Here is a 22,835-nt window from a genome sequence, read left to right as displayed (position 1 = left end):
CACTCCTTTGTTGCCTTGGCCATGTGTTTTGGGTCATTGCCATGCTGGAATACCCACTCACAACCCATTTTCAATGCCCTGGCTGAGGGAAGGAGGTTCTCACCCAAGATTTGACGGTACATGGCCCCGTCCATCGTCCCTTTGATGCGGTGAAGTTGTCCTGTCCCCTTAGCAGAAAAACACCCCCAAAGCATAATGTTTCCACCTCCATGTTTGACAGTGGGAATGGTGTTCGAGGGGTCATAGGCAGCATTCCTCTTCCTCCAAACACGGCGAGTTGAATTGATGACAAAGAGCTCGATTTTGGTCTCATCTGACCACAACACCTTCACCCAGTTCTCCTCTGAATAATTCAGATGTTCATGTGCTTTCTTGAGCAGGGGGACCTTGCGGGCACTGCAGGATTTCAGTCTTTCACAGCATAGTGTGTTACCAATTGTTTTCTTGGTGACTATGGTCTCATCTGCCTTGAGATCATTGACAAGATTCTCCAGTGTAGTTCTGGGCTGATTCCTCACTGTTATCATGATCATTGAAACTCCATGAGGTAGAATCTTGCATGGAGCCCCAGACCGAGGGAGATTTACAGTTATTTTGTGTTTCTTCTATTTGTGAATAATCGCACCAACTGTTGTCACCTTCTCACCAAGCTGCTTGGCGATAGTCTTGTAGCTCATTCCAGCTTTGTGTAGGTCTACAATCTTGTCTCTGACATCCTTGGACAGGTCTTTGGTCTTGGGCATGGTGGAGAGTTTGGAATATGATTGATTGCTTTTGTGGACAGGTGTCTTTTATACAGGTAAGTAAGAAGCTGAGATTAAGAACACTCCCTTTAAGAGAGTACTCCTATCATTACCTGTATAAAAGACACCTGGGAGCCAGAAATCTTGCTGATTGATAGGGGATCAAATACTTATTTCACTCATTAAAATGCAAATAAATTTATAACTTTCTTGAAATGAGTTTTTCCGGATTTTTTTTGTTGCTATTCTGTCTCTCACTGTTAAAATAAACCTACCATTAAAATTATAGACTGATCATTTCTTTGTCAAATGTATAAAATCAGCAGATCAAATATTTTTTTTCCTCACTGTAAATATCATTTTAAAGTGATCTTTGGAGTATCAAATGTTTTTCTTGGCACTTTTTTGTTCTAGAAATTCAATGAAACAGAAATGGCACTATCATCTTCTTTAATATTTTGGTTTGAAACTCTGGCAAAAGCTAAATCAGGAATCCCTTCCATAGCTCAGATGAACCTTTCCAATCTGTGGGTTTCCAAATATGTTGTGCTACAACCTCATCATTCTTCAACAATGTGACAAAATGGCTGAGAAACTTAGATGAAGAAATTACATGATATAATTTGGCGGGCCTAGGTGGTGGGCCTTTTCTGCTGTGGCGCTTACATTGTGGAATCTTCGCCCCATCCCACTCCAGAGATGACATCAGCATCATCACTCCTCATCTTTTGAAGGCCCCCAAGACCTGGTTATGCTAGCAGACCTGGGAACCCCAGAGAACAAGTGAACTTGTGAGGTGGCTCTGTTATTATTAACATCCCTCCATCTATCATTTTTGTTTAGTTCTGCTTTTATAGTTTTTAATGTTTTTGAATAATTACAATCATTTTAGGTAATGATTGTTTTATATTTATTGGATTGTTGTATGCCGACCACTTTCTGTGAGATGTATGCCTGTATAAATTTGATTCATAAACGTAGTTCAAGGCAGCAGAAGAGCACCAGATTGGGAAAGCAAGTCTCATTGCATGGGAAATGTAACTTTGTGCATTTCCCTGAAAAATGTGGCACCATTATATGTAGTTTTTATGCCAGTCATTCTTCACTGCTTGAAAATAGAAACATAGGGCTTGAAGGGACCTCTGATATCTAGCCCAACCTCCTGCTCAAAGCAGGAGACCTTATACCACCTGAGGCAAATGGTTGTCCAATCTTTTGTTGTCCATCTTCTTGCTGGTGCTGATGATGTTGCCTACCGTACTTGGAGTCATGAAACGCCTGCAAGAAAACAAGCAAACTCAGGGAGCACCAGGGACCCCCCTGCGCTACAAATATTCTCCTTCATTGGTCCCATTTAACCAGTACGGTTCCCTTTTCAGACAAACATCTAATTTGAAAAAAGGCACATGCAATCATGTTCTCCCTGACCTGGGAGTCCTTGTTTTTGGCATCCTCTCTTTGTCTGAGGAGATACTGACCAAAGAGAGAAGCAACCTGGAATTAAGGAGAAACTTCCTAACAGTGAGGACAATTAACCAGTGGAACAGCTTGCCTCCAGAAATGGTGGGTGCTCCATCACTGGAGGTTTTTAAGAAGAGTCTAGACAGTCACTTGTCTGAGATGGTATAGGTCCTCCTGTTTGAGCAGGGGGCTGGACTAGAAGACCTCCAAGGTCCCTTCCAGCTCTATTCTATTCTATCCTTTCTATTCTTGAAAATCTTCAGCAACGGAAAGACTTTTTAGTTGTGAAATGGAAACCAGAATTCTCAAAATCAACTTGCATCACTTACTGTACATTATATATGTCATCTTGCTGGGGCAAACAACATAAGGCCTAGAAATCACTCTTGGTCCTCTCTATGTTTCAAACAGGGTTCTTAAAATGCTGCATTTGTATTATTTGCAAGGAGCTCCATGAGTCTCTTCTAAGACTTGGAGCCACACGTATCTGCTACAGCCTGCTTAGGGAATAAACCTTAGACTTTTGGTGCCTAGATTGACATGTTTGCTTAGCATCTTGAAAATAATGACATATTGATTTCCCCTATGAGACACACCAGTCTATTTGCTTAGGAAAGTTTTTGAGTAACTACTTGATTTTCCCTGAGCATGTTTTCCTCCTGCAAAACAATCTGGGAAAATAGTCTATGTGTAATTCCACCTTAAAATGTTTCAATTTTGAAATGGATTGTATACCACCCACAATTACTATTCCAGATATATGAATTCAAACCCATTCTTTCTGCAGCAGTGAATCCCTAGATATTTTCCATATTTATGTGTGTCAACTGCGTTGTAATCCTCATCTTAAGAGTACTTGAAAAAAAATATCCAAGAGTAATTTGTGTGTTAAAAAAGTGTTAAAGTGAAGTGGCAAGTCAGAAATAATGGATGCACCAAAACCCCATCAGTCTGTAAGTATTGTTAAATAGCCTACAACGTCAAAGGATGAGTATTTATTAGATGGATAAGCAGTCCTCATGAAAAAGTTCATCATTATTAAATGGAGTTTGTTAAAAATTGGTAAATTTCTCATTTCTTTTTGGCTTGTCACTCAGTATTTTAACAAGTGAAAATCAATTGAACAAGTTGCAATTCTCTTAGAAAATGCCAAGCTGCTTATCAAACTATAGAAAGCTTAGGAAGAAGGATATCAAACACCATTTTACGGGTCCTTTCCAGCATTACCCTTTGCTTACTCACATATAAGTTGACCCATATATGTAGCTTCTGATATTACATACGAGGAAGAAGTGATTCAGCTACTTTTCTGCAAACAGGGAATTTTTTATATGGGGAATTAATTCCTATCTGCAATCAATTCAAATGCTACCTTTGAGATCACTTGGCAAAATTCTGCACAGCAAAAGTAACGTAAGAAAATCTGAATTGCATAGGTGATGCAAATAGATCCTAACAAATCATGGTGTACCTATCCACTACTATATGAATGATGGTGATGTCTCCATTTAGTGAAAGCAGCCGTTATCTCCCTAAGAATATTTCTATCCATATCAAACCATGCATACATCTCCCAAATAACTCTTATTGAAGCATATAAGATAGGACAGGGGACAATGAAATCCTCAATTGTTCTGTCTTATCTGAAAAAAATAATAATCTCATTTTAAACCATATCCATTCAGCCTTTTTCCAGACATGCCTGTGGCATTGTCCTGGTTTAATGATCAAAAGGTCAGCATTCCAAGCTTTTACCTGGAAGGATTCAAAGAAGAATAACTATAGTACAAAAGCAAGGCACTAGAATCAAAGTTGTTTACTTGGGAAACTTGATATAAAAAAAGCAGCCAGAAGACATTATCTTTTTATCCATACATCACGCAACAATCCATGCCATTAGGAGGTCACAGCTCCAGAATGAATATCCAATGTTCCCAATCCCCTGTCTGAGGGATGGTTGCAGCATTCCAAAGCTCAGATCTCTTTTCCATCACATGGACTAAAATGTTTGATGGCTGATTTTTCGCAGCCCAGCCCAGTTCAGGATGAGAATCATCCACAGATATATGCTGATGCTTCACTTTAAACACACCACCTTCACCTTAAGCCCAGGAGGCACTAAGTAGAATGCTCCCCTTTCATTTCACTGGGAAATATTCTCTTTTGTTTATACAAGCAGCTACTTAATAGGAAAAAAAGCAAATTAAAGCAATTTCTTCCTTGCCACATTTAAATACTCATTATGTATAAATTGGGGGAGGGAGGAAGCAGTACTTTCTTATGACCTTATTGTTTGCTCTTTTGCTCTGCTAATCCATTCTTCTAAATCAATAAGGTACTAGATGTGACATAATTTGAGTAATGGCTTTATATTTAGATATATATATATTTATATATATAATATTTATATATAAATGTTTTGCATATTTTGAACTGAAAATATATGTTACAGACCATACACATGTAAAATGTGAAACACTTAAAAATGTGATTAAAATGTCTAAATGACTCAACAGGGGAAAGAAACAGAACCAATTCAGATTATATGATATTACGAAAAAGAGACTGTAAGAAGTGATAGAAGCTACATAAAAATAAACTTTAACTGTATGCACTTTTCTCAGTTTTTAAAAAACTGTTAAATGCACCATTAATAAATTAAAATCCGCATGTTTCCTCATCAACAATTCCTAGTGTCCATCCTTAGTGTAAACAGTACACATACGTAAAATGCAGCTTAACAAAATAAAAAGAGAAAGAGGCGAAGAGTCAGTTATGGGTTGGGTTGCCCAAACTGATTTTCTAATATCCAAAAACATAAAAGATGAAGGAGTACAAAGCCAATCCTATTTTTGGCAAGTCAGTTTCTTAAAATTAAACTGTAACAGTGCAAGGAAGGAATGCAAGGAATCCCTTGGTGCAACGAAGAAGAGACACGCAGGCAAAGTTAAAATTGACCAGTTCCATGTGCCAAAAGTTGGGAGCATCTGTTTCTTTTTTTCTGAATTAAAAAATAATAATAATTAAAAGCCATGGTTCTAATGCCCCAATTTTGTCTCAGGACTCCTCTGTCTTCTTCCAGAGGCCACCAGAGATTCAGCCTGAAGTCTTTAATGATTGGCCATTTGCAAAAAAAATGCCGTGGCAGGGCCAGTTAAGGTTCTCATGGCTCTGTTTCCTCTCAAATGGCTGGTTGGGGGTACAACTGTGCCGGTGCCCGAAGCCACTTGGAACCAAATCCCAGAGTTCAGCGAGTTGCATGTCCTTCTTAGTGTCTGCCAGCATTGTGGCCTTTTATCAACAGTCAGATTTGAGCTTGTCCAAGGAATTATCAATTTTGGTCAACGTCTTTTTGATACGCAAAGCTGTTAATCGTGCCGATGGATTGTGATACCAGCATTCTTTCATGAGCTTAGCAAGTGAAGTTAATGTCTGAAAAGGTAAGCACAGAAATATATATTCAGAGTAGAGTATTTTGATGGCACCACTGGTGCTCCAACCACACTGATTTTATCGCTGCTGGAAAACGGCTGCTGACCAAACAGAATACAGAAAACAGCAGTGGCCTCAAACCACAGTTTGAGATTTAAACTATTGTCTGTATGCTAAGTAATCATTTCCATAAACTATGGCCTGATCCAAACTGGATCGTGTAATCAGTTTCAACACTATAAAGCTAACTCACACACACAATGATCAGTGGTTGGTGGCTGTTTCTAATTCCTTGTGTGTCTAATCACAGTTGGTCAATTCAATTCAACGTGCTTCATTTAATACACCCAAATCCCACTACAAGAGATGATGAAAATATAAAATGGAAAAATATTAAAAAAAAGTTTTTCCCAATTCATATTGAACTGGAAGGTACAATCAGGAAAATCAAGAGTGCTCTCTTGCTCTTTTTAAAAGAAAATAAGTGTCCTGACCAGTTTTCCCTATGAAATATAATTCAAACATGTTGAGAATTTTACAAGTGACCTTTTTCATTCAGTACCAGCCTAAACCAGGGGTCTTCAAACTTGGCCCTTTTATGACTTGTGGACTTCAACTCCCAGAATTCCTCAGCCAGTGTGCCTGGCTGAGGAAATTCTGGGAGTTGAACTCCACTAGTCACAAAAGGGCCACGTTTGAAGACCCCTGGTCTAAAGCTTGTTTCTTTTTGGGTCTTCCACATTTTCTATCTACAGTACTCAAATAACTTTTTTAATTAAAAAAGTTGCTTCAATGTTTAAAGCTAAGAAGCAATAATAGAGCCTTCAGCTATTCCTGAGCATCAAATGCCTCTCCAAAGAGCTTCCAAAAGCATCTGTCTCAATACTATGGGGAAGGAGAAAAGAGACACTGCTAGGAATAGAAGACGCAAATCAGGGAAAGAGTTGCGCGGAGATATACAGAAACCAGAAGGTTATACAACTGAACAGCCCTTAATTCAGTGGTTCTCAACCTTTTTAATGCCGCGACCCCAACCGGTCGTAAGTCGAGGACTAAACCGGTCGTAAGTCGAGGACTAAACCGGTCGTAAGTTGAGGACTAAACTGGTCGTAAGTCGAGGACTACCCAACCGGTCGTAAGTTGAAGACTTTCCCTGCCCGGGAGCGCCGCGCATGCGTGGTTCCGCCCCCTGCGCCGGCCGAGGCGTAGCTGGCAAGCGGCAGAGACGGAGCAGGCCGACCACCAGCTGGCCCAGCCCAAGGGAGGTAAGGCACCCGCCGGAAAAGGGGAAAAAAATGGCGGACAAAAAAAATGGCGGACAGCCTTGCTTGGTGACCCCCATGAAATGGTCGATCGACCCCAAATGGGGTCCCGACCCACAGGTTGAGAACCACTGCCTTAATTGCTGTAAAGCGTACTTCCTTTGGTTCTGCAGTCTCAGGACAACTGGTGGTTGGAGCGAAACATTCAAGGTTTTTCTAAACAGCTTCATCTTTGCTTGCAAATGAGCCCGGTATGGTTTTCACCTGATCAAGATTTTCTCCCTGTCTTCTGCCCAATGGATTATGCCTTCATTTGGCTTTGCAGGGCCACTTAATGGAAAGCTCCCTCCCTGATCTTAGATAGGTATGTTCTATTTCCACTCTAGAATTTGTAAATATTTAGGTAAGACTATTATGCAGTCCTGGAGTTGATAGGCTATATGTCTCTGCTTGTTAATGATATTTTATACTGGGGGAGCAACAATGTATGTAAAAAAAAATATCAGATTTGTTTTTGAAAGCCTACAAGCTTTTTTCAATTTTTCTTAAAGACGATTCAGTTTGCAGGTTTCTCTCTTCTAGCACTCAACCGTGAGTAGAACATTTCTACAATGATTTTTCACATGAAACCAGTTTTCCCCAATTTCAGTATAAACAGAATAGCAAGTACCAAAAGTGAGAACTGCAGTCAATACTTTCCCTATGTTATTTGCACTTTCATTCAAATCCCTTGTATTCCAGATAGCCTCTAGACCAAAGTAAAAGTGCTATACAGGTGAATAAATTTCAGGGGTGAGAGGTTCAACTCCTTTGCCCACATGCCTATTTTCTTGTAAAAATATGGCCACCTCCTGCTGTATTATGAATGGGAAAGATGGATGATTAAACAAATGTAATTACTGCTGCCACATCTAGTTTGGCCTATAGTATAAACAGCAGATGGTTTTAACAATTCTTAACAGATGATCAAGTAGAAAATATATCAACCCCTTTTCAGCAAGTGTACTTACAGGGTCTGAAAACCATCTGTTGGGAATATTTGGCCTCTGCTGATCCACACAAACTACTTTTTTCATGTCTTCAAAACTAGGATCGTTAGGAACCACATCATAAAATGGAGGTTTATAGTCTTCAACTATACCTGTACCAAAACCACAAAGGATATGTTATTGCACCAATATGTTTTAAGACGTTCATTAGCAATACAAAGTTCACATATTATTACAAAGGGATTAAACTTTTCCAGTTGGAAGCTTTTGTGACATCTCACTGATATTACGAAATGAAATCCTAAGAGCACAATACAACCAAAGCATTAAATCAGCTAGGCCTCCCTGTGGACTGGAAAAAAGTTTGACTCTGTAAACATGTACAGAAAGCAAATTATGTGTATGGCAAAGCAGCAAAACTATTACAGATTTGGAAAAGAGGAAAAGAATTAGCATTTCTTTATACCTGCTTTTACATATTGTGCACTAACGATCTAGACCCAAACTAGCTAGCATGTTCTTCAGAAGAGGCTGTGCCAGTGGCACAATAATTTCATAAGAGGGAAGTCAGCGTAAGATTAATTGTGCTCTTCCCCAAAAGAACAAGTCTGAAGTCCAGAATAGGTTGATCACAACTGCCTATAACAAATCAGGTATTTTACTGGAATAGTGGCGGCTACTGTGTGATACATCATCAAGGCACTTGGATAATTCTGGTGTTGCTTCTTGATAGAAAGGCGATAACCCAAGAATACAAGTCTCTGGACTTATGGCTACTGCTGGATAGCAGGTGCAGATGATAGCCATGGGGATTTTTGCCCACCTTTGGGGTCCTACTTGAAATGAGAGGACCTCAGCCGAATCATCCCTTGTTTAGACTACTACATTGAAGTAGTACTCTAAATAGGGCTACCTCTGAAGATGGCTTTGAAGCTGCAAATGGTCTGCAATGCAGCAACACTGCTCTTGGTTCATGTATGTCAGAATAAGCTGAAGCACTGGCACTGATTACTTTTTGGGTACAATTCAAAATGACAGTTTTAACTTATATTAACTCTTTATGGTTTGGCACCAAGATACTTGCAAGACCACTTTCTCCGGCCCAAGACAATCTGCTTGAATCTTCCAACCTGGAAGAAACTACTGGTTCTCTATTTCTCGAGGGGAGGCACCGAGTCTCACAGGCATGGCTTCTCGGTTAAGTATGCCTGCATTATGAAAAAGTTACTCTCTGGAAATCAGACTAGCTCCCACACTGGCTTTAAAAACAGGAACTGTTCTGAAGAGTCTACAGAGGATGAAGTGATGCCATCAATATCAATAAAGGAGAAAATGTGTAGCTCAGGGTTGAAATGAGGGGGTCCTTGGTGCTCTCTGAGCTTGCTTGCTTTCTTGCAGACGTTTCATTACCCAAACTAGGTAACATCATCAGTGACAATATTGTTGATGGAATTCTTGTACTGTTGCCATTTGATTTTTATGATTTATCTGTTTTAAATTTTATCCTTTATGGCTATAGTTCACTGTTGAGAGTCTTTTGAGATACTTATGAGAGTGTTAAAGAGTCTCTGAATTGTGGTTTTGTGGGCACAAGCCCCCCTCCCTCAAATAAATAAAATCATTTTGAACTATATAATTTAATTGCAGAAATATTCAGGACAACTTGAGTGTGTATTCCAATCCAACGTTCCATTTTGACATTTTGATCCCATTAAGAATTGATCTTGTACAGTACAACTAGTATTAAAATAAGAGACAATAAATGCTTCAACAAGTTTCAAGAGGAAATGTTCAGATCAACTAGATATTTTATTTTAGAAATATAGATATGGCAATTCAACCTTAGAAAACCTAGCAATGAACACAAACACAATCACTTGCCATGAAATTTTTAGCCTATTATTAGAATTTTTTTTAAACAAGCATATAGAAATAAACAGAAAACATATTTTATCTGGCAGCTTATAATAATGTTTCTGTATTTCAAAACTCACAAATCTGGATTTGCTTAATTCCGAAAGCGATTAGTTCTCTCCAATGCAAATAGTTTGGCCATGAGAAAAAAAAAATCCAAAACCCACAATAGCAAGCTGTTTATTCGCCCAACTGAATCTTTACAACTCAGCTGCAAAATGTTAAAGTTTCCAAGGTCTCTTCATTAGATTAAAAGGTTAAAACCCAGGAAAAAAAACAGAAGGGGAAAAAGAATGGACTTGATCTTCCTGCCATGCGGATGAACAGCCTTGAGAAATGCAAATGAGACTTCTCAGGTGCACATTACTATTAGTTTCCTCAGCCTCGATCTTCCAGGAATATCCTATCAGCACGGCCTCTGACTGGAAGACACGCTACACTACAGTCTCTTCTAACCTTATTAGGGACATGAGGGAAGTCTAATATTCACAACGCCACCCAAATTGGAAAACACCCTTTCCAAATGTTCAAATCAAAACCCTTTCCAGACTTTGCGAGGCACAACCATCTTTTTTGACAGTGAGATTCAATCGGTGCTTCTGTACATGTAGAATAGATTGTTATAGACACAGCTGGAGACATCAAGCTGGGAAAGTCTGTTCAATACACGATTTCCCTTTATAGAACCCAAATAATAACTATTTGTATGTTATAAGCTGAATACAGAAACATAGAAAACTGATGGCAGAAAAAAGATCCAGTGGTCCTCCATCAATTCTCCCCTTTGAGGTTTTTTTTTCCTTTTAAAGTGGTATTTTATTTACTTTATTTATTTATTTGTTTTAATTTTAATTTTTGTCAAATGATAGGGTGTGTTTATCCCAAGCATGTTTAAAACTCAGTTAATTATGACTGACTCCAAGCTTCCACTACTCTTTCTGTGAATATATTACAATACAAGAAGCTGCTGTCTGGCTTTTATTCCAAGGCATTTTAAAAAGAAAACTAAAAAAAAGACAATTAATGTAGTAAAAAGTTTCATGGACCCACCCAGGGGACTGCAGCTAATTCCAGAAACACTAAAGAATGCCAGAAGGGCAATATTAACCTCTGAGCTACTCTGCCTTACTACAGTCCCAATGAACCTTGGTCCACTTTCTTTTCAATTCCCCAGAAAAAAAAGAAAGAAAATGCCTTAAAGAGAACTGTCCTTCAACCTACAAAATAAATAATAAATAAAGATAGGGGACTTATACGTCTGATGCTAAGATCAGCCACCCTTATCTTGATGTTCCTGGTGGGACTGCAATCCAACATGGCTAAATTTTGCTCTGCATGGAATTGGAAAAAAAACAAACAACCCTGCTTATTTTGAATTTACAGTTCACCGAATTCAGGTTAATGTTAATGCACTGAAGCGACACGAATGGCATTTTCCACATTATTTCTAATCCAACCAGTTACCGTTTTTCCCTAGATACCGTAGAAAGGTGTAAAAGCTTTACTAATCCTTCCCTCTTACTTAAAAGATGTTCCAACTCACCCTGTGTTGCTAATCATTCTGGTTGATATCTATTGTCTCTAATACTGTCTCTTCCCAGCACAGCTGAAAAGCTCATAAAAGGGACAAACCTCTGAGTAGTTCTGTATTTGTGCCACCAAAAAAGATGAACTTGTTCTTGACTTGTCTCCTGCTCTACACTGCTTAAAATCTTTAATATGGCTGATGACCATATGTCCAATCAGAAACAGCCTCTGAATTTTCCTTGAAATTTAGCAAGCAAATATTCTCACATCATTTGTTAAGAGGGTTTGTGAAACCGATTACAGGAACAGTATCAATTCTAGCAAACAGGCTAAAATTTCGCCTATTTTACAGAATAGACAGTTGCCGAAGTTAGCAGCAGTTGCCCAACCTTCTCTGTGCTGAAAAGCTAAGCAGTAAGCAGCTTACTTATTTATGCTAGTTTGTCACCTATTTTAAGGCTTTAAACCAGGAGTCTTCAAACTTGGCCCTTTTATGACTTGTGGACTTCAACTCCCAGAATTCCTCAGCCAGGCAAGCTGGCTGAGGAATTCTGGGAGTTGAAGTCCACAAGTCATAAAAGGGCCAAGTTTGAAGACTCCTGATTTAAATAGATTACAATTACAGAAAAGTTAAAAAAAAATCCCAATAATTCACATTCCATAAAACTCTACTTCTACTGTTGCCCAATTAGGTTCTTCTTCTCCGAAGGCCCATCAGAAGAGCATCTTTTTGTAGTCTTTCTAAATGTCATCTTGACCTCACAAGGAAAGCTATTCCAAAGAAAGAAGACCATCCTCCATTTTGCTCCCCTCAGGCTGTGAACATTAATAGCATTTTCTCCTAGCTGGTCCTTACTGGGCAGGAAAATTTCACCATCCCAGATATAGCAAATAGCCAAGCCATATACGGCTATACAGGTAATCAGCATCTTGAACTGGACCCAGAAGCTGCCCAGCAACTAATACAGTTCCCACAATGTAAGCAATCCAAGCAAGCAGTTGCCTTTTGTACCAGCTAGTTTTCCGGGTCATATCCGGGGACAAACCCATGCAAAGCAAACTGAAATAGTCTAACAAGGATATGACAAAAATGAGAGCCATTCTCTTCAATACTTCCTGGTCCAAGAAGGTTGCTGCAAGTTCACGGCTGAGAGATCTAACAGCAGATTATTAATTTATGTATGTATTTTCTACAGCCACGTGCACCTGATAAGGCCCGTTTATTGGCATCATTCTAGATGTCTCTTGACGTTTATCTGCCACAGTTCCTCAGGAAATTAAAACATTATTGTTGTTGTTTCTTGTTATTTAAATAACACTTTTTGCCCTAGTGTCTCGTGGAAGAAAAGTTCTCATAGAACCCCAGGGTTCCACAGAACACAGTTTGAAAAGCCTTGCACTAGAAATGACGATTTCCTGCTCCTATATGATTTTGTCTGGTCTGTAAGAGCTGAAGGGACTCTTGGTGAAACCCTATTATTTGTTCCAAGGGAAGCTTTTTCCATGCTGGTGGAAAGGAAGAGGAGGAGTAATCCTTAAGCTTCATGGAATTTCTTGCTGCCTGGATTATTAATTCCAACTACTCCAGGTGTAAAGATAAAGATTTGTCTTTCATTCCCCCTTTGCTTTCCCTCCTTTGGCTGATTTTTTTTTAATCTGGCTATTTGGTATCTCAGCATATACATTTCCAGCATAGTTTATCTTGATAGTCAGCTAAATGTGGTGGAATCACTGGCTGAAGGCCCCCTGCCAGAGGGAGTAAACAGAGATTCCAACAAGGGTCTGTGCAGGAGAGAAAATGTCTCAGGTCAAATCCTCAGGTCTATATCTGCCGTTTCCCAAGGGAAGGTAGACAGTCTGGTGACATTCTTGTAATATAGGTCAGGGCTTTTCAACCTTTTCACCCATTGTACCACTTTTAGGATATGGCAACATCCGAGTACCACCAGTCGCCTAGCAAGGTGTCAAAAACTTGATGACCCCCCCCCCAAAAAGGGAAAAAGTGATGAAGTACAGGTAGTCCTCGACTTACAACAGTTTGCTTAGTGACTGTTCGAAGTTACAATGGCGCTCTTCCTCCCGTCCGAGGTTTTCATTGTTGTGAGCATTTCTGTTGAGGATTGGCAGCGGGGGTGGGGTGGGGTGGTTGGTTTTTATCCCCCCCCCCCCGCCTGCTGGGTGGTTGCAGCAGGTTTTGGTCACTTCACATGACCCTGGGACACTGTGACCGTCATAAATATGAATCAGTTGCCAAGCATCTGAATGTAAATCACAAGACCCTGGAGATGCTGCAATATTCCAGCTGATCGGCGCTTCTTCTGGGCCCAGCTGGAGCCTGGCACTGATCCTGGTGCTTCCACTGAGCCCTGACAGCCCCGAAGAAGCACTGATCCTGGCGCTTCCGCTGAGCCCTGATAGCCCTGCAGCTCCAGCCATCTCTCTCAGGCTTGTGCGGTGCTACCACCGGTTCAGCTCATTCCCCTCCCCTGCTACCATTTTTCTAGGATGGTCGCGTACCACCTACCAGGTGCCAATGTACCACAGGTGGTACCCGTATCACTGGTTGAAAAGCCTTGATATAGGTGATCAACAGTAAAATATCTTATCCACAAGCGGTTCTGGTTGCTCGAACTTGACATTAAAGTGCTTTTAAATGGAAAAGCAGGATGAAGGATTTAAACTTTATAGATTAAACTAAATTCACATTTACATACCATTGCTAACCATGCGCCTGGCTACTTCCCAGAGGACCAGTCCAAATGCCCAAATATCAACTCTTTTGTAGGAGTCAAAGCAATCCACTTGAATTGTTTCATCTAAGACTTCTGGGGCCATATAGCGCTTGGTACCTACACGGGGGTTGTTCCCAACATCCAGCTGATTGGTACTTTGAGAATGCATGACGGAGAGGCCTATAATTTACAAAGGAAAAAGTTATTGTGAAGTGTCTCTTTTTTCTTTTAAGTGAGATCTGTAATAGTTTTACGAAGGAAAAAATCTTGAAGATGTTAGCTGAGTTTGCTGTTATCACATACACCTCTGAAATATAAGTGTTTATCATCCAGAAAACAGGCAGACTCCAGTGGAAAAACAGAAAGATCACACCAATAGAGCAGTAGCCTATGGGTACTCAGCCAGAGTTACCCCTATGAAAAGAAGTTTAAGCAACCCTTGGGCCCATACACTGCTCTCTCTCTTATCCAGTGGTTATAAAAAGCTTTAAAAAACTTAACCTTTGAAATTAAAACAATATTTACTATGTGGCTCAAGTAAAAAAAAAGATAAAGGTTTCCCTGTCAATTGTGGCCAACTCTAGGGCACGGTGCTCATCTCTGTTTTTTGCCCGAGGGAGCCAGCGTTGTCTGAAGACAATTTCCGTGGTCATGTGGCCAACATGGCTATATGCCAGTGATGGCGAACCTTTTAGAGACCAAGTGCCCAAACTTCAACCCAAAACCCACTTATGTATTGCCGGGTGCCGGGTGGGTGTGGCTGCCGGGTGGGTGTGGCCCACCAGTTGGGCGTGGCTACAGTGGTCATGACAGATGGATGGGCATGGCCAGCTCAATGTTGCTCTTGGGGAGGGACGCCTTTGGGGGTCGGGCAGAGTTGGGGGAAATCCAGGGGTCTCTGGTGGGTGGGTTGGTGGGCAGGAGGCTGATTTTGTGGGGTGAGGCAAGGCAGAGCGGGGGTGCCATATCGCAGGGCAAGGCAAGGCAGGGGCCAGGGCAGCTGCTGCCTGACACCATCGGCCCCCGCACACAGAGGCCAGCAAGCGCATGGGTGCTGGGATGCATCCGGCCATGTGGGACCTCGGCAAGTTAGCAGGTGGCTGGTTGAAGAGGATGGTTGCCATCTCCGGGGCATGGTGCGCGTGCCCACAGAGAGGGCTCCGAGTGCCACCTCTGGCACGCGTGCCATAGGTTTGCCACCACTGCTATATGCCAAAGGCGCACGGAACGCTGTTACCTTCCCACCAAAGTGGTACCTATTAATCTACTTGCATTTGCATGCTTTGGAACCGTTAGGTGGGCAGGGTAACATAATAGAAATAAGCAAATTTCACACCACAACTGACTTAAGGTGGCTTGTTTTCAACAACCATGATGAACTTTAACTACAATTTCTGGTCTTCATGCAACACTTTACTATGATAAAAAGAAGCAAAAAAATATGACCTTCTAACAGTAATCAGGAGGAAGGGAGAGAGTCTGTAAGTTGGTGCTTTACTACAGTCTGTTTTAACAGTCCTAAACTTGGCTCAAGATTGCATGCTGTGTTGTTATAGGCTTTAAAAAAGCTAGTATAGAGGGGTCTTCCAACAGTAATTAATTATTGCCATATAAAATGCTGGTAGGGAGTTCAAGGGGTTGAGGTCCAAAACACCTGGAGGACATCAGATTGAGAAAGAAGTCTCATTCCACATTCAGAAAAACAGTACAAGATACATCCAGGAGCAGCAAAAACTTTTGGATGTTAAGTGCCCTCTAGTGGATGCTGAAACTTTCTAGCTTGCTATCAAAAGTGACATCGAGGAAAGAATGAACGACATCCTTCCAATATATACTTAATTCATTACATGAATAATGTAGCATCTTTATAATCTTTAATGCTCCCTAAAGCTTATAACCTTCGTGATTTAGATGTACATATGACCCTATCTGTTATTGTTGCATTTGCTCTTGCTTTCCTCTTTTATCTGCCATGGGTTCTGGCTGGTTGGTTGGTTTGGCCACTCTCTCCCAGTGATAAACTACTCATGCTGGCCATGTGAAAAAAGAAAACAGGAAGCTACTTACCTAGATCTGCAATGCAACACTGCCCGTTTTTCTTAACTAAGATATTTTTACTCTTCAAGTCCCGATGAGCAATGGCGGGTTTTCCTTGGGTCCCAAATATCTCAATGTGCAAATGAGCAAGGCCACTAGCTATGGACAAAACTATTCGTAAACAGCTCACAGTGTCCAACGTTGTCAGTTGCAGGTAGTCGTAGAGCGAGCCCATTTCATGGTAATGTGTGATTAGCCACAACTGAGTGCTGGAATTCCGTGATGTCATGTCCGAAGCAATAAAGCCTGAAAGGGACAGGAACATTCCTAAGAAAGGCAAGCTATCAGATATTTCCTTCTTCGTATAATGGTCCTTATGATACAAACCAGGGATAAGTAACCTTGGGTTCCCCCTAATGAGTTGGACTTCGGTTCCCATCAAACGAAGCCAATATGGTCAATGATGAGAAACAGAGTTCCAAAACAAGTCCAAAGCACCAGGTTAATTAACCCTGAGCTAAACTCTTTCCCAAACTGCACCATTATCCCTAAAACCAATGAGAACTGAATTCAGGCTGTTCTAAGCACAAAAAGCAAATTCTATTACTCCCTGAACAGACGTCAAAATAAGGTATTAAGTGTTCTCCCCCTAGTTATGGCTGAAGACGTGAAAATGCTCAAAATGTTGCCATTTCTTGCTCTGTTCATCAGTGCAGATAGTCCTTGACTTACAACAGTTTGTTTAGTGACTGTTCAGTTACAAAGGCACTGAAAAAGTGACTTATGCCCATTTTTCGCACCTACAACCGTTGCAGCCTTCCCCGTGGCCATGTCATCAATATTTGGGTGCTTGGCGACTGACTCATATTTATGACGGTTGCGGTGTCCCAGGGTCCTGCCATCAGCTTTTGCAACCTTTTGACAAGCAGAGTCAGTGGGGAAGCCAGATTCACTTTAACAACCGGCTTACTAACTTAACAACTGCAATGATTCACTTAACAACTGTGGCAAGAAACGTCGTAAAATGGGGCAAAACTCACGTAACAAATTTCTCACTTAGCCACATAAATTGTAGACTCAGTTGTGGTTGCAAGTCGAGGACTACCTATATAATTCCTCTCCTTTTCAAGTCAGCAATTCCTACATTAAATGATTATTGGGATGTGCAGTGTTTTGGAATCAGGTTGGAAAAGATTCTTTGGCATCTGCAGGAGCCTGTATAAACCAAATGCTTATTGAAGTAGCTGCTTTGCTTTCCAAGATGGCCTGCAAAGCAATGAATGCACAGCCAAGTCCTCCGGTGGGTTCTGAAGCACTTTTTCTGAACTGAATCTGAAACTGAGTCTACAGAATGATCTATTAACCTACACAAAATGCTAAAACTTGGAGCTCATCTCCTCTGGCAGAAACCCAAGAGCATTTTGTTCTAGCACCTACAACTTGCCACTAGTGTGGGGAGCTGTTCTCTGCACCAAAACATACAGACAGACCATCCAACTCAGCCAACTCTTACATTTACTTAAGTGCTCAGTTGGAAAAACAGCCAAAGCACTTCCCAGAAATGAGAGAAGACATGTGGAGACTAGTGGAATAAGATACTGAATTGGATTTAAAACTTGGGGGAAATAGCTTGATGAAGGGTCTTCTTATATCAGGGGTCTTCAAATTTGGCCCTTTTATGACTTGTGGACTTCAACTGGCTGGCTGAGGAATTCTGGGAGTTGAAGTCCACAAGTCATAAAAGGGCCAAGTTTGAAGACCCCTGTCTTATATTAACAATGGAAGTTATAGCACCAGTTCCACTACTACGTTCCTTCACTAGAAAGAACACTACATTAAAAACAAAGGTGGGAGGATAAATCTACCAGATGCATTGAAGGACTCAGATAACAGGAAAGCACCTGAATGCTTCCCCCAACACTACCAGGTGGCTCTTGAAGTAAATGTAAATTACCTTTAGCCACCACATTGAAATATGGAAACAACTGTACAGAAAGCACGTATAGATACTGTATTCTAGGCAAATAGCTCCCAACACATGATACTTCACTACCAAAGCATGCCAAAAGACAACTGCAGAAAGCCTAGAAAGATCAGATCTGAACTGAGATGGTACCATGAGCGGCACCAATTTAACAGCCCAGCTGGCCAATGATTAAATTGATTTTTAATCAGATTTTAAATCTGATTTTCATCCGTTCACTTATCTCCAATGGCTAGGAGGAGACATTCTACTCTTATCACCCAAATACCTTTACTGCAGACATGTCAAACTCGCGACGTCATGTGACGCCGTGAGACGTATCGGGACAGTTTTGCCATTGCCGGCAATGGGGTAGGCGTGGCTTCCGGATGATGGGTCCGGCCCATGGGCCGGCAGTTTGATACCCCTGCTTTACATGGAAGCAAATGTCTGCAAAGGATAAAACACAGACCTTGAACCTGGGCTTAAAAGGTCTGCCTTCGAAACACCACACTTTATTCAAATGCCACCTGGCAAGCATGGTCCATAAGTCTATTTGGCATTTTTATGGCAACCAACACACTCCAGTTTATTTGCAGCGTTAATGCTTTATTCCATTGCAGGTCAGCTTTTTTTTATTTGTAGAATTATGCAAATGTGTGCAATAATAAAGCAGGTTTAATTGCTTTCAGGGGAGATGAGGCTGAAGAATATATTGCTTCTAAACAAACAATTATTCTCTATTATTGGGTCAGTCTCATCTAACCTTTCTTTTATTCTAGCAGCTAAGTTTACTTTTCTATTTCTTCAAGAAGGACTAGAGAAAAGACCGAGTTGGGATGGTCTCAGCAGATTTGGGCTCTCCGTTCACAAAGCTCTCCCCATCTGTCCAGCCCCCCCCCCCCTTCAAGCAATGCCATTCTTCTCCTTACCTAAAATATTTTCATGCCTCAGCAACACAGTATTGTATAGTTCTGTTTCTCTGAACCAGGACTTTTCATCTCGGGAAGAAAAGATTTTGACAGCAATGCTCTCTCCTTGCCATTGTCCTCGCCAGACTTCTCCGTATCGGCCTTTCCCTAGAAAGCATAAACAAAAGAGATTTTTATCTACAGCGCTTCATTCAAAGGAAAAGTTTTTGGCTTATCACCCAAACCAGAAATTATATTCAACATCCATATTTATGAACCTCCAAAGGTTATGCTGCTGGACTGAGGAGACGTCGGAATGTCTATCATCTCCTCATGGCAGGGACTCTCAACTTTGCAGGGACTTAAACCCCCTCCGCCCCCCAAAAGGGCAAACTTGTATGCACCCTATTCCGTGAATAAAACCAATGATATCATTGGGGCTAGAAGTGGGCCAGAAATAAATTAGTTATTTTTAGTAGTTAAATTTTAACCCAGAGATTAAATAAATCAGGAAAAAAACTTTGCCAGTTTATAAAAGAAAAGCCTTTTGACTAGATATAAACGATTGCCTAATGGGAAAGGTCTGAAACCTGAATTGTATTTTTGAGACAGCCACTTTCATTTCTCTTCATTATTATTATTATTCTGGATTTTTATAGCAGCAGTACAGAAAACCCAAACTTTGCAGTTGGTTTACCTAACCAGAGTGGGAAGGCATTCTGGCAGTAATATTGCTTTGTGTGGGCAAACCCGTCAACCTGCAACCCTCCTGAAGTGGGCTCACAACAGTCTGGGTACCTGCTACTCACAGTCTGAATACCACTGGCTTACAGGAAGAAGGCCCAAGCCTGAAGATGGGCTAATCTAACTCCAGAAGTAGCCGCATCCCACTCCAGATGAGCCCTGACATGGCTAATTTCAACTAAACTACCCTTTCCCTCTATTGAGCAAGCAAATACAAGTAGTCCTCGAGTTACGACCACAACTGAGCTCACAATTTCTGTTGCTAAGTGAGACAGTTGTTAAGCAAATTTTGCCCCATTTTGTGACATGTGTTCCCACAGTTGTTAAGTGTATCACTGCAGTTGTTAAGTTAGTAACACGGTTGTTAAGTGTATCACTGCAGTTGTTAAGTTAGTAACACGGTTGTTAAGTGTATCACTGCAGTTGTTAAGTTAGTAACACGTTTGTTAAGTGTATCACTGCAGTTGTTAAGTTAGTAACACGATTAAGTGTATCTCTGCAGTTGTTAAGTTAGTAACATGGTTGTTAAGTGTATCAGTGCAGTTCTTATGTTAGTAACACAGTTGTTAAGTGAACCCATTGACTTGGCTTGTCAGAAGGTCACAAACGGGGATCACACGACCCCAGGAAACTGCAACCGTCATAAATATGAGTCAGTTGCCAAGCGTCTGAATTTTGATCCCGTGGCCATGGGGAAGGCTGCAACGGTCATAAGTGTGACAAATGGTCATCAGACATTTTTTTCCAGTGCCGTTGTAACTTCGAATGGTTACTAAACGAACTGTTGTAAGTCGAGGACTACCTGGACTAATAACTGCCGAGGCTTGAGAAACATTATGATATTGACAAACAGCTAGACTAATTCTGCCTCAGCTTCTTTTTTCTAAAACATGAGAACGGAGTTAGATGTAGGTGACTCGTTGAGGGGTTTCATGCTTGTGCATGATTAAACTCCAAACTAATTAATCATGGACAATCACTTCCATGATTCTCCAACTCTTATTCCAGCATACTTTGAACTGATGTAAAGCAAACACTCTCCCACTGAATTATAATTTGCCTTGCCCGATGGAGATACCTGGAGACTCAAGTGACTGGTTTTTTAATACGACACCGGTGAAGATCATTACAAAAGAATGATATTTATCCCCTCCTGCCCACCCACCACCCACCCCTAAGGGGGGCAAATATGTCTTGAATAAGAAACTGACATAGAGTATCCCCAGTCAACCTAAACAAGTTTAATTCAGTGCAGTGCCACCTGCTCTGTTTCTCAGAAACATACATCAGATTGGAGTCTCCCGTTTCTTCATATTTGGCACATGTTCCTCAACAACAGATGTGTTTCAAGGAAAAGAGACACGTGACCCCTATGAGGAATTCCTGTTGCCCAGACGAGACTTCCTATCCAAAAATAGTAACGTAATAGAGGCTAACCATTTAGTCTCTAAAAACAGATGCTGTCTATCTTAGGAAAAGACTTAAGTTCCAAGGCTATGCAGAGCTACAGTAGTTTTCTAATATTTGTAGATATAGGTGAGTGCAGGGCATATATTTAAAAAGCTAGCTAAGATCACATAAGGATTCTCTATTCCCGATATTATACTTATTCAACCTGCTAAATCATGAAGAATGTTAAAAAGTCTTTATGACTTGCTCTTTTAAAACGATGAGCATTCCTAGCTAATTGCAAAGTTTAGTATTCTTTGTTATATTCAATAACAACCTGCCAAAAAGTGAAAAAGTGAGAGCATTACTAATACAGGAAACAGACCCTGGAGTGACCCCCCACAAGAGCTGCCATATGAAAAACCCACTGGAATAGCATCCGTGCTGTTCCTGCAATTTAAGCACTGAAAACTCCTTTCGTTCTTGGGGTGACAGAAATAGCCTTAATTGCACCAGGAAGAATACAGAAAGGAGGAAGGATGCAATTTCAGCAATTTCTCCACACCAAAACATCTTACGGGGCTGCCTTTAAGAGCATTAGGAAGCCTCGACTGGTGCAGAAAGCACGGGTACCGTAGTAAAAGCTGTCAGATATTTGAAACACGTTTAACACCACTGCACTGCACCTGAACTGCATTGGCTGCCGGTGTGTTTCTGGGTGAAACTCAAGGTGCCCGTTGTCACTTTTAAAGCATGGTTTGGCACATGATTACCTAAGCCTAAGGGACTGTCTTCTCCCAAGTAATTTCTACCTGCCCAATTTGGTCCAGCAGGATGGGCATTTTACAGATCTCCTCAGCCAAGGAGTGGGTTGGCCAAGATCAGGAAATATGCCTTCTCTGCTGTAGTCCCTGCCCTCAGGAACATCCTCCCTTCAGAGATCAGGATGACTCCAACTCTGTTGGCCCTTCATAAGTCCCTGATGACTCGGTTATGTACCCGGGCCTGGAGGCTCAAGTGTGTGACGGGTCCCATTTCTTGGCTATATTAGCATCCATGACAATAGTTTTATTCAGTGACCATATATATATATTGTACTGTTTTAATTGTTTTCATGTTTTTAATGTACTTGACTTACATACAAATTCTATGTAAAGAGACACTTGGAAATGGATCTCGTTCTTAATCCAGGGATTGTCTGTATTTATTTTATTTAATCCATTTGTAAAGATGTCTACCTCAAAAAAACGGCTCTGGGCAGCGAGCAATAACAAATAGAATAAAAACAATTACATCCTAAATACAAAAATGAAAATACACAACAGCAGAGAGAGAAAAAATACTCGGTGGATTCCTTTTTGTCACTTTTTCCCCTTGAGACTGAACCTTGCCAATTTTTTAGACTTAATTCCAAACACTTCACATTCAGGAAAAGCAGAGAAGAAAAAAACCGTTCTGCTTTTTTTCTGGGTAGCCTTGTGAAGCAACTCATAATGGTGGAAGTCCACCATTTGGATCCACTCCATTTGAAAAAAAGTGATCCACCTATATTCATCTAGCACAGGGGTAGGCAACCTTGGCTCTTTTATGACTCGTGGGTTTCAACTCCCAGAATTCCTGAGCCAGCCATGCTGAGGAGAAAGGGAGAGGCTTCCAACCTGAGCCATGCTGGCTCAGGAATTCTGGGAGTTGAAGCCCACGAGTCATAAAAGTGCCAAGGAATCATAAAAG

General features: G+C 40.9%; 1 protein-coding gene across 1 annotated transcript in view; it reads right to left on the bottom strand.

Moving 5' to 3' along the window:
• Positions 1 to 4,010: 4,010 nt before the first annotated feature.
• Positions 4,011 to 22,835, bottom strand: part of ACVR1 (activin A receptor type 1) — a 53,640-nt gene continuing 34,815 nt past the window's right edge. Inside the window, exons 6-10 of the mRNA XM_015818366.1 lie at positions 18,993 to 19,139; positions 16,128 to 16,403; positions 14,043 to 14,240; positions 7,909 to 8,039; positions 4,011 to 5,636 (exon numbers count right to left, since the gene is read on the bottom strand). Of these exons, the coding sequence (XP_015673852.1) occupies positions 5,502 to 5,636; positions 7,909 to 8,039; positions 14,043 to 14,240; positions 16,128 to 16,403; positions 18,993 to 19,139 (887 nt within the window). The 3' untranslated portion in view covers positions 4,011 to 5,501. The remainder of the gene's footprint in view (positions 5,637 to 7,908; positions 8,040 to 14,042; positions 14,241 to 16,127; positions 16,404 to 18,992; positions 19,140 to 22,835) is intronic.

The sequence above is a fragment of the Protobothrops mucrosquamatus genome, unplaced genomic scaffold, assembly GCF_001527695.2.
Source record: "Protobothrops mucrosquamatus isolate PMUCROS unplaced genomic scaffold, P.Mucros_1.0 scaffold729, whole genome shotgun sequence".
In the NCBI taxonomy this organism is placed as follows: Eukaryota; Metazoa; Chordata; class Lepidosauria; order Squamata; family Viperidae; genus Protobothrops; species Protobothrops mucrosquamatus.
This window is presented reverse-complemented; position numbering and strand designations above follow the sequence as displayed.